We start from the raw sequence: 12,911 nt of genomic DNA on the forward strand, positions 1-12,911 counted from the left end.
GTTTGTTTGTTTGTTTTGGTTTTTTTGAGGTTGGGTCTCACTCTAGCCCAGGCTGACCTGGAATTCACTGTATAATATCAAGCTGCCCTCAAACTCATGGCAGTCCTCCTACCTCTGCCTCCCTGGAGTGCTGAAATGAATTTTTGTTTATTTATTTGTTTACTTGAGAGGGGGTAGGAGGAGAGAGAGTATGGGTGCACCAGGGATTTGAGCCACAACAAATGAACTCCAGACACATATGCTGCCTTGTGCAGTTGGCTTTCATGGGCCTTGGGGAATCGAACCAGGGTCTTTTGGCTTTGCAGGCAAATGCCTTAACCACAAAGCCTTCTCCCAGCACTTGGGATGCAGAGGTAGGAGGATCACCATGAGTTTAAGACCACCCTGAGACTACATGGTGAATTCCAGGTCAGCCCGGGCTACAGTGAGACCCTACCTTGAAAAACAAAACAAAAATAAATAAAATTAAATTAAAATTAAAGCATGAAATTAGCAATTGAAGAGATCACACACCTACCCCTAGTGTTAATTTCCTTTCTTTTCCCTTCCCTTGACAGGATCTCATGTAGCCCAGGCTGATCTTGGACTTGCTATGTAGCTGAGAATGACCTTGAACTTCTGTTCCTTCTGCCTCCACCTCCCAAGTGCTGGCATTACAGGTGTGTCACCATGTCTAGTTTCTACAGAGTTGGGGACTAACTCAGGACTTTGTGCATGCTAGACAGACAATCCACCCACTGAGGCATATCCTCAGCTGTATTTTGATTATCATGGGGAAATTCTGCAGTGCTTAGACTATTACCACATATTGGGTGTCTGTACTCTTGCTACTTCTCCCCTAAAGATGAGTTCCAGGTTTCTAGAGTCATTTGTGTGGTGTATGTGTATATGGCCTGCAGTGAGAAAGGTAGTGTTGTCTGATGTGCTCAGAGTAAACAGGAGCTCTCACCTCCTTTACTCTGGGCTTACTTCTTTGAATGGAACCAAAGTTTGCACCTGCTTTAGTCAGAAGAGGCACCAAGCTGTTAGATCCCATTGCCTTTGCTCTGGTGATGTAAAATCTAAGATGCTTTCTTATCAGCTGTACTTCCAACTGTTAAAAGCTTTGTTTCATGCCCTGCTTTTAGATGACAAGACTTATCTTGAATTGCTCTCTGTTCTACATCATTATATTAGTAGTTTTTGTTGCATTCTTTTTTCTTTTCAAAAAAAGTTTTTATTAACTTTCATGATCATAAACAATATCCCATGGTAATGCCCTCTTTCTCCCTAACTTTCCCCTTTGAAACTACACTCTCCATCACATCCCTTCCTCCTCTCAATCAGTCTCTCTTTTATTTTGATGTCATGATCTTTTCCTCCTATTATGATGGTAGGTAGTGTCAGGCACTGTGAATTCATGGATATCCAGACCATTTTGTGTCTGGAGGCAGCATGTTGTAAGAAGTCCTACCCTTCCTTTGGCTCTTACATTCTTTCCGCCACCTCTTCCACAATAGACCCCGAGCCTTGGAAGATGTGATAGAGATATTGCAGTGTTGAGCACTCCTGTCACTTCTTTCCAGCACCATGATGCCTTCTGAGTCATCCCAAGGTCATTGCCATCGGAAAAGAGATTCTCTTCCAAAAGTAAGAGTAGCATTAATACAAGGGTATGAGCATTAAGAGAAGTGCTTACTGGGCAGCTTAAGAAGCATAGTATTTAGCTAGACAGAAGCAGATGTTACACCCCTAGGGCTCATGACTACCCCTGTTTTAAGTTTTCAGGATATATTCCCTCCCATGGAGCAGGCCTCCAGTCCAATTAGAGGGCAATTGGTTTCCACCATGACATACGTGCCACTATTGCACCTACAGCCTCATTTGGCCTGGCTGGCCAAATATAAGGCTTGCAGTGCCCACTGTTGAGTATCTTCACTGGTGATTTCTCTCTCTTCCATTGAACTGCATACAGAATGGCTTCTTCCAGCTGTCTGTCAGCTGTTCTATATGGAGGAGGTTTTCAGCTCAGTTTCAGCAGGATTTTTCAGTGACCTTGCAGCCCAAGTATGTGGAGTCTTCAGCAATAGGGTCTTACCATCTATTCCTGGTGGGAAACCAAGGGCCTTGGCAATGGCCTATAATGTTTTGGGGGCATCAGGGACCTCCCTGGCCAACAACTCATTGGAAGGTATCCCATCTCTGGCACTGAAAAATTTCTAGCAACAATCTATGGCTCCTGAGTGTTCCACTGTCCAAAAATGTAGGTTTCCATATGACTTATTTATATCCTCTTAGATTTTGATTAGGCCTCCCTCCACCTTTCCTTTATTCAGTCTCTTCCCCTGACCTCACTTGGGCCTTTTCACCCCCATTAATCTGTTCTTTGACTTACATATATACAGTACCATCCTATTAAGTACCCCCCTCCCTTCCTTTTTCTTCCCTTTATATGTCTTCTAGCTTACTGGCTTTGCTACTGAGTTGTTTTTGTTTTAAGAAAAAAAAATATTTTATTTTTATTGATTTGAGAGGGAGAGAAAAAATGGGTATGCCAGGGCCTCTAGCCACTGCAGTTGAACTCCATACACATATGCCATCTTGTGCAGTTGGCTTATGTGGGTCCTAGGGAATTGAACCAGGGTCCTTTGGCTTTGCAGGACTGCTAATCCATTGAGCCCCTGGTGTATTCTTTTTTAAATTTTTTTTTTTTTTTTGGCTGATTTTTGTGGTGGTGGTGGTGGAGTTTGTTTATTTGTTTGTTTGTTTTTCAAGGTACTGTCTTACTTTAGCTCAGGCTGACTTGGAATTCACTATGTAGTCTTAGAGTCGCCTTGAACTCACAGTGAACTCACTCCTACCTCTGCCTCCCAAGTGTTGGGATTAAAGGCGTGCACCACTGTGCCCATCTTTAATTTTTATTTTATTTGTGTGTGTGTGTAAGAGAGAGAGAGAGAACACATGGGTACGCTAAGGCCTCTTACTGCTGTAAATGAACTGCAAATACATGCACACACAACTTTGTGCATCTGGCTTTATGTAGGCATCAGGGAATTGAACCCAGGCCAGCAGGCTTTGTAAGCAAGAGCCTTTAACTGCTAGACCATCTTCCCAGCCCTTGGTCTAACTGTTGTCCTAACCACCTGTTTGTCACTCATCACCTTGATTTTGGAAATCGATTCCTGTGTCTGATGCTAGAGATACACTGGTAAATTAGATCAAGTTCCTGTCTACATAGAATTGGTCTAGTATAGGTAAATACCTGGGCAAAAGCTTGATGAGCTAGCCAAGGTGTCACACAGTGTGGGCGGCCTCTAACACAGCTTGCCTCCCTGAGCATGTGAAGCACTGATGTGTCAGTTTGGGCTGGAGCTTTGTTCAAACCCAGTTACAAGCAAGGAAGAGCAGCTTCAGAGAAGTAGGTTGTAAGAGGTTTGCCTTGGTTGGCTAGATCCTCCGTCAAGAAATGAAAGCAGTGGAGCTGGGGTGTAGTTCAGTGTTAGATAACTTGACCGCCTATGAATGAAATTCTCTCACCAGCATCACCAAAATAAAAATGAGGACTCGGGGGCTGCACAAAATGAAGGTCCATTCAGGTTTCCATTTATTGGCTTAGGAGGGAGTCCAAAATAGTCTAAGGAAGGATAATAATACAGTTTTTTTCTCCTTTTTTTTTTTTTTTTTGGTTTTTGAGGTAGGCTCTCACGTTAGCCCAGGCTGACCTGGAACTCACTATGTAGTCTTAGGGTGGTCTTGAACTCACAGTGATTTTTCCCACCTCTGCCTCCCGAGTGCTGGGATTAAAGGCATGAGCCACCATTCCCGGCTTCTGTTTTTTAAACATTATTTATTTTTGACATAATTCTTTATTTCTTTTTTTTTTCTTTTTGTTGGATGTCGTGGCACGTGCCTTTTTGAGAGAAAGAGAGAGAGAGAGCGCGCGAGAGAGCGCAATAAAGAGAAAGAATTGGCACACCAGGCCTCCAGCCACTGCAGTCAGACCCCAGACACATGTGTCCTTTGTATGCATGTGTGACCTTACGCATGCATCACCTTGTGTGTGTAGCTTATGTAGGATCTGAGGAGTTGAACATGGGTCCTCAGGCTTCACAGGCAAGTGCCTTAACTGCTAAGCTATCTCTCCAGCCCTCTTTCCTTATTTCTGTTTCTAGCAATAACTGCAGGAAAACCACTTAAAAGGACTCACATACTTTCCTCGGGGCCAAAATTGGAGATGCTGGGGTGGGTGACTGCCTTTCAGCCAAGCTCTAGTAGAGAGGACTTGAGAGGTTATGATAGGGATTAGAAGCTAAAGGATAAAAATAGTTTGTATTCCTAGGGCATACTGTGGTGGTTTGATTCAGGAGTCCCCGATAAACTTAGGTGTTCAGAATGCTAGGTTCTCAGCTGATGGAGATTTGGGAATTAACGCCTCTTGGAGGCAGTATATTGTTGGGGGCAGGCTTATGGGTATTATAGCCAGTTTCCCCTTGCCATTGGCGCATACTCCTGTACCTGTTGCCCAGGAAGCGATGTTCACCTTCCACTCATGCCATCGTTTTCCCCTGCCATCATGCAGCTTCTCCTTGAACCTATAAGACAAAATAAACCTTTTTTTTTTCCCCCCAAAGCTGCTCTTGGTTGGGAAATTTCTGCCAGCAATGCAAATCTGACTGCAACAGTAATGTTGATACCAAGGAGTGAGATTGCTGCTAGACTCCTGACTCTGTAGCTTTGGCCTTTAGGAGCTGATTTTCAAGAGGAATGTGGCAGGATTTGAAACCTTGGCTTAAGAGATGTCTTGCAGTGCTGTAAGTACAGCTAGATGGACTATTCTGGTCAAATTCAGACCTGAATGCAGTTAGAACTATGGACTGTGAGGTTTGGCTTATGAGGGTGAAAAGGAGCTTTGTCTGGACTGGGCTAGAAGCAGTTTGTATGAGAGACTTGCTGTTATGCCTATATCCTGAAAAGTTGTGTAAGATTGCTTCGCATAGAAACAGACTGGTGTTAGCAGAGGTACATGGCACAGGAAAAAAAAAATGAAGTCTTTGGGTGAACTGCTGCCCATTCAGCTGCATTTGAGAGATTCCAGCCTTTGAGATTGGGCCAGCTGACCTGCACTGAGACAACAGGAAGAATGTAGATTCTTTTGAAGGGGCCTGAGTGCTCAAGGAGTGTCCTGTTCTTCAAAGTCTGCTTTATTCCCCTTGGAGTAACAAATTGGCACCTCACCTGATACTGTGGAGTATAAGAAATGCAGGAAAGAGAGGGTCATTGAGTTTGCAACGTGGTCTTGTGTGTTGGAAATGGCCTTGGGCAGTGTGAAGCAGGTTTGCTGGATGCCTGCATAGAGACCCAATGAAGCCGTGAAGATGAACCATGGATTGCAGTGGGGACCCAGTGGAGATGTTGGGACCACTAGACAGTTGCTAAAAAAGCTGCCTGCCCCGATGAAGTTTTCCAGGACTTTGAGTAGCCTAGCTGAAGGGGCGAAATTGGAACTACAGAGATGTTGCTGGTTAGAAATATTGGACTTGGAGACTTTCCACTGGCTAGAGTTGTTGGACTTGGAGCTACAGAGTTTGGTGTTTGCCCTGTTTAAATCATGTATTGCTTGAGTATTTCTTTGCTGTGCCCAATCTTTTGCAGTGTGAATGTTTATTTTGTGCTATTATAGGTTTTTGGGGATGTTTTTGGTATTATGGCTCAGTTAAAAGATCTTGGACTATAGGGATGTATGGACAGCATTTGAATTGATAAAAACTATGGAGACTTTTCAAGTTGGATGAATGCATTGCATATGATTATGAGTTTATGGGGTCCAGGGGTGCAATATGATGGTTTGATACAGATGTCCCCATAAACTTAGGTGTTCTGAATGCTAGGTTCCAGCTGATGGAGATTTGGGAATTAATGCCTCTTGGAGGCAGTATATTGTTGGGGCCAGGCTTATAGCCAGTTTCCCCTTGCCAGTGTTTGGCACTCTCCTGTTCCTGTTGTCTACCCGATGTTAGTCAAGAAGTGATGTCCACCCTCTGCTCATGCCATTGTTTTCCCTGCCATTGAGCTTCCCATTGAGCCTATAAGCCAAAATAAACCTTTTTTTTGGTCCCAAAAGCTGCTCGTGGTCAGGTGATTTCTGCGAGCATTGCAAACCTGGCTGTGACACATACCTTACAGAAGGGAGAGTTAATTGTCTTGGGTGTAAGCTGTAGAAAATTCCGTGAGATATTCTTGATTGGAAGAAGAAAATTGGATGTGACAGTACAGCAAAGACAAGTCAGATGTTATATGAAGAGCGGAAGATGGGCATCCTGAAGAACAGCTAACCAGGGGTAGTTAAGACATGACCTCCTGCTGAGCACAAGGAGTGGGGGAGATTGGGTAACTGCACTAAGTAGAAACAACTACAGTGGAGTGAGTTTGTTTGGACCAAGCATAAGATAAGAGGTTGTATGATGTAGGAATATGTGGGCACAACAGGAGTTTTTGCACCAATCTGAGTCTGTATCCCTTATCTTGGTTAGATCCTTGGGGACAGACACTCTTGATAGCTAATACACAATAGATGGTTGGTAAATGTTGGTAAGTCTTAATCCACAGGACTTCTGTCCTAGGTGGACTTCTCTTGAAAAGGAAATCAAACAATGGAAATTTAATCAAAGGAAAGGGAGTATCATAGGCACAGATTCGCAGAGAAGTCCAGGGAGGCTGCCCAAAGCCAGAGGGATGGCAGTGTCAACAGTACAACCACACCTTCCTCTACTTCTTGGTTTTATTCTCCCTTCTCTTTCCCTTCACAGGCTTTCCTCTACCATTGCTTATATCTTGACTCATGGCCCCTGTGGCTGTCTTAGTTCATGAATCTTTGGCCTTTCTTCTTCTGGCTGAAGTAAATGCTGAAGGCTGGAGAGATGGCTCAGAAGTTAAAAGCTCTTGTTTGAAAGTCTGCAGGCCCATGTTCAGTTCCCTAGTGCCTACTTGAAGTCAGATGCACAAAGTGGCATATGCATCTGGAGTTCATTTGCAACTGCAAGAACCCCTGGCACACCCATACTCTTATACTCTTGCAAATAAATAAATACATTTTTAAAAAGAGGGCTGGAGAGATGGCTTAATGGTTAAGGCCTATGCCTGTGAAGCCTAAGGACTCAGGTTCGATTCTCCAGGTCCCATTTAAGCCAGATGCACATGGTGGCTTATGCATCTGGAGTTCATTTGCAGTGGCTAGAGGCCCTGGTGTGCACATTCTCACTTTCTCTATCTCTCTCTCCCTCTTTCTGTCTCTAATAAATAAATAAAAAGTAAAATATTTAAAAAAAAAGTACCAAGTGTGGTGGTGCATGCCTTTAATCCCAGCACTAGGGACACAGAGGTAGGAAGATCAGGAAGATTGCTGTGAGTTTGAGGCCAGCCTGGACTACAAAGTGAGTTCCAGGTCAGCCTGGGCTAGAGTGAAACCCTACCTAGGGAAGGCCGAACCAAAAAGCTGGGTGTGGTGGTGTATACCATTAATCTCAGCATTTGGGACACAGAGGTAGGAGAATTGCTGTGAGTTCAAGGCCAGCCAGCCTGGAACAGCATGGCCACAATGCTGAGGGGAAGATCTGTTTGTATTTTGGAGCAAGGCCCTGAGGCATAGCCAAGCTGCACTGAGCTGTGCTCCTGTGCCTTGCCTCGTTGTGTCTTGACCATTGTAAAGATGGAGAGGTTCATGTCCCGGGGCATGACTATGTCCTAAAGCTAGGGCTGGGGCCTGGGCAGAGTAGGCACTACAGTATATGACCAGCTGATGATCTGTTCTAGTGCTTTCTGTAATAGGCTTTGGGTATTTGTGGTCAAAACAAAACATAATCTAGAAATTCAGAATGCTCCAGGACATGTTTCTGTATCTGTATAGCATAATAATCTGAGTTATAATTGGGGTATTTCTGATACCTGTCTTGTGAATTGTCAGGTTCCCTTTGACTATACATACTTTGATGCAACCCAGGACAGGATTCTAGAGAAAACATATGGTGAGCTAATGTTCCGGTTCTGGAGTAAATGACATTCTTTGTACACTCACTGTGTTTTTGTCTTCATCTGATGGATTGTAGGTGTGCCTGAAGGCCTCTTAGGTTGTTTGACATTTGGCTACTTATGAGACAAGAATGCACTCATTCCTTCTTTTGATTTTCCTTTTCACTTAGCATTTATCCAGCATCATTTGTCCTGGGCATCAGATTCTGAAGGCACTGCTCTGAAAGAAAACTCTGTCTAATAGAAGAAACAGACACAGAGGGGTGGTGCCTCTGGCTAGAGGCGAGGTATTTGCTAGGGGGAAGAGAGGAGGATGCTGCCGGGCAGGACTCAGATTGCAGAGGGTCTTCCTTTTCATCATCCTTTATTCTAGATGGTAGGCACCAAGAGAGAGGGATGTAAAAGATGTGGAGGGTGAATAGAGAAGAGAGATTTGTTAGGGCCCCACTTAGGGAGTGATAGTGATTGAGATGACTGAAGAAGAGAGCAAACCAGCACTTGGGAGGCAGAGATAGAAGTGGGGAAGAGTAGGAGAGGAGAAGCGGTAGCATGTAATGTAGGCAGGTACGGTTTTAACCTTCAAATACCAAGGGAATTAGCCAGACATTTCTTGTTACTGGCTTATATTTGGCATCACAAACCATCCCTTTAGCTTTATCATGCAGCCTATTAGGAAACCAAAAGGCATTGCTTTCTGCAGTTCACAAGCCAGCTGACGGGTATCTTTTTTTTATTTTTTTTTCTCAATTTTTTATTAATATTTGCCATGATTATAAAAAAATCCTATGGTAATACCCTCCCCCCCCCACTTTCACCTTTGAAATTCCATTCTCCATCATATCCATTCCCCATCTCAATAAGTCTCTCTTTTATTTTGATGTAATGATCTTTTCCTTCTCTTATGATGGTCTTAAGTAGGTAGTGTCAGGCACTATGAGGTCATGGATATCCAGGCCATTTTGTGCCTGGAGGAGCATGTTGTAAGGAGTCCTACCCTTCCTTTGGCTCTTACATTCTTTCCACCACCTCTTCCACATTAGACCCTGAGCCTTGGAAGTTGTGATAGAGATGTTACTCAGTACTCCAGTCACTTCTTTCCAGCACTATGATACCTTCTGAGTCATCCCAAGGTCACTGCCATCTGAAAAGAGAAGATTCTCTACCCAAAGTGAGAGTAGCATTAATATAAGGGTATAAATATTAAGAGAAGTGCTTACTGGGCAGTTTGATAAGCACAGTATATACATTTTTCCAGACATCAGCAGATGTTACACCCGTAGGTGTAACTCTGCCTCCCAAGTGCTGGTTTGCTCACTTCTTCAGTCATCTCAATCACTATCACTCCCTAAGTGGGGCCCTAACAAATCTCTCTTCTCTATCCACCCTCCACATCTTTTACATCCCTCCCTCTTGGTGCCTACCATCTAGAATAAAGGATGATGAAAAGGAAGACCCTCTGCAATCTGAGTCCTGCCCGGCGGCATCCTCCTCTCTTCCCCCTAGCAAATACCTCGCCTCTAGCCAGAGGCACCACCCCTCTGTGTCTGTTTCTTCTATTAGGGCTCATGACTACTCCTGTTTTAAGTTTTCAGTATCAGGGATGTATTCCCCCCCATGGAGCGGGCCTCCAGTCCAATTGGAGGGCAGTTGGTTTCCACCATGACAGACATGCCACTATTGCACCTGTTGGCTCATTTGGCCTGGCTGGCCAGTTATAAGGCTTGCAGTGTCCACTGTTGAGTATCTTCACTGGTGGTATCTCTTGCTCCCATTGAACTACATGTAGAATGGCTTCTTCCAGCTTTCTGTCAGCTGGTCTACATGGAGGAGGTGATCAGCTCAGTTCCAGCAGGATTTCTCAGTGGCCTTGCAGCCCAAGTATATGGAGTCTTCAGCAATAAGGTATCTTATTTTTAGGTATTCCTCCTGGTTTTACATTCTTTGTCTTTCTCCCAGATACATCTCATGGGCCTGTGATTTGAGTGACTTTGGCTTAAATAGTAGTTTGTATGATCTAATCAGCTTAGCCATAGAATGACATTATTTTACTTTTCCATGTAGCTTGAAAGATGATGACAGTGGGGACCATGATCAGAATGAAGAAAACAGCACACAGAAAGATGGTGAGAAGGAAAAAATGGAACGAGACAAGAGTCAGAGCAGTGGCAAGAGAAAGGTATGTTTTACTCTATACATAAGTAGTTACCTTTGAACTTGAGACCTGAATATCAGATTAACTTGCTAGTACTCTATTTCTTATTCCTGAATATCAGATTTTGTTCTCCAAAACAGATCATGGGGTAGGGATGCTTATTTAGCACAGACGTGTTCAACTAGCAGGCTTCATGGGTTCCAGGATAGGTCTGAATGCAGCCCAACACATTTGTAGATAACATGGTCATACCCCAATGTCAAGAGTGGACATTCCTGGTCTAGCATGTGTGATGCCCTAGGTTCTGTTCCTAGCACTGCAGCAAAACACACACACACATAGTGATTAATAATCATTCTTAGGGGCTACAGACATGGCTTAGTGGTTAAGCGCTTGCCTGTGAAGCCTAAGGACCCCGGTTTGAGGCTCGATTCCTCAGGACCCACATTAGCCAGATACACAAGGGGGCACATGTGTCTGGAGTTCGTTAGCAGTGGCTGGAAGCCCTGGCATACCCATTCTCTCTCTCTCTCTCTCTCTCTCTCTCTCTCTCTCTCTCTCTGTCACACTCAAATAAATAAATAAAAATGAACAACAAAAAAATCATTCTTAGTTACAATTTGCAATCACCAGAGTTCGTTTTGGGACTTAAATCTTCCTCAGTGTCCTCATGTGAGTGGAGAGCATGCGTGGTGCTCAGCTGGACTGGGAGCTGCTTCAGAAGCTACTCCGTATTTCAGATCCTGCACATACATCCCTGCTTAGACTCTTTAGTCCGTAGTAGTCCAAGTTAAATGTGACTGGGAGCTGGGCATGGTGGAGCACTTGGGAGGCAGTGGGAGGAGGATCACCGTGAGTTTGAGGCCAGCCTGAGACTACATAGTGAATTCCAGGTCAGCCTGGGCTAGAGTGAGACCCCACCTTGAAAAACTAAAATAAAATGAATTTTTTTTTTTAAAGGTGACTAGGAGCTGGGTGTGGTAGTGCACGCCTTTAATCCCAGCCCTTGGGAGGCAGAGTTAGGAGGATCACTGTGAGTTCAAGGTCACCCTGAGACTACAGAGTGAATTCCAGGTCAGCCTAGACTAAAGTGAAACCCTATCTCAAAAAAAACAAAAGAAAAAAGATGACTAGGAATAGAAAAAATTTAGTGAATGAGAGGTTCATATTTTTTCCCTTAGAGAGCAATCAACTTACTTCACAATACTGAGGTCCTTCCATTTTCTTTTTTCAATAAATAAATATTTATTTATTTGCAAGAAAGAGAATAGGCATGCTGCATCCTCTTGGTCACTGCAGACATAGTCAAGAATTATGTGCTTGCTACCTTGTGCCTCTGGCTTTATGTAGATATTGGGAAATTGAACCCCATGCCAGCAGGCTTTGCAAGCAAAGTATATCCCCAGCTCCACCAAATATATACACACTTTCCATGTGTTAGGAAGACACAAAGATGAGTGAGCCTGTGAATCACAGAGCATATATTTAATAATAGCAGTGGCAACAGGAGCTGACACTCATTGAACGCTTGTTCAGTTCTAGTTCATTTGATTCTCTCAGGAATCCTGTGAAGTAGTTATCAGTATGTCCTCCACCTCGCAGGCAGGAAGCTGAGGCACAAGCAGGTAAACAACCTTCGTTTAAGTGATGAGTGTCTAGGAGAAGTAGTGCATGGACTGGCACATGCTGAGATGGTAAACGTAAGTGGCTATGTGAGGCAGATAGTTATAAAACCTTAGAAACAAGAATCAAATGTTATAGGAGCTTAGAATCATTTACCACCAAGGGAAATTACTTTCTGAGCAGACTTAAGTACATTGCAAGTAATTAAGGTTGAACGTGGTTTTTAATTGTGGAATAAGGAATGACATTGTAAGATTTCTTGGACTCACAGCACCTGACAAATGTCTGGAACTAACCCACCTTCTGTACTTCTAGGCTGTTGTCCCTGGACCAGCAGAGCACCCTCTGCAGTACAACTATACTTTCTGGTACTCTCGGAGGACTCCCGGCCGTCCCACCAGCTCACAGAGCTATGAGCAAAACATTAAGCAGATTGGCACTTTTGCCTCTGTGAGTACTTAGTGTCTTAATGAGTAAGACACTCCTGCCTGTAATTATGCCACTGTTGCTCTGTCTTCCTAGTAACCTGTTTAACGTCTGGTTTCCTTGGCTCATGTGAGTCTCCAGGTCAGATTTGTTCATTTCTTTGGTTTCTTATTAATTAACATAGGTAATCAACAAATGTGAGCGTGGTAGCTTTGCTAGAGTAACACAATACAGAATTAAAAGGTTTATTGTTTTGAGGGTCTTTATTTTGGCAGATACCTATTGAGTCTTTGCACAAAAAATTGTCATATATGTTACCTATCCTTGTGCAGTTAGACAGCAGTTTGAAATTTTAAGTAGCTTTTTTCCCCCAGTGTTCAGAAAGAAAGTAAATTCTCTAATTGTTTTTGTGCATGCCATCAGTCTTACCCAAGTGAGTAAATTTGTGAATTTGAAGTTCTTGACTCCAACATTAATCTTTTTCTTAAAAAAAAAATTTTTTTTTAAATTGATTCGTTTGAGAGAGAGAGAATGGCCAGGCCCACTGCAACAGCAAGCCACTGTAAACGAACTCCAGACACATGCACCACCATGTGCATCTAGCTTATGTGGGTATTGGGGAATTGAACCTGGGCCCATAGGCTCCACAGGCATAATATTTATTTATTTGGGTGTTTTTTGTTTGTTTGTTCATTTTTTGTTGTAA

General features: G+C 43.5%; 1 protein-coding gene across 4 annotated transcripts in view; it reads left to right on the forward strand.

The window, feature by feature from the left end:
• Positions 1-12,911, forward strand: part of Eif4e2 (eukaryotic translation initiation factor 4E family member 2) — a 42,019-nt gene that overhangs the window by 2,937 nt on the left and 26,171 nt on the right. For all 4 annotated transcript variants that reach the window (XM_045146911.1, XM_045146912.1, XM_045146908.1 and 1 more), the window contains exons 2-3: positions 10,066-10,180; positions 12,095-12,229. In XM_045146911.1, the coding sequence (XP_045002846.1) occupies positions 10,066-10,180; positions 12,095-12,229 (250 nt within the window). The remainder of the gene's footprint in view (positions 1-10,065; positions 10,181-12,094; positions 12,230-12,911) is intronic.

The sequence above is a fragment of the Jaculus jaculus genome, chromosome 4 (assembly GCF_020740685.1).
Source record: "Jaculus jaculus isolate mJacJac1 chromosome 4, mJacJac1.mat.Y.cur, whole genome shotgun sequence".
Classification (NCBI taxonomy): Eukaryota; Metazoa; Chordata; class Mammalia; order Rodentia; family Dipodidae; genus Jaculus; species Jaculus jaculus.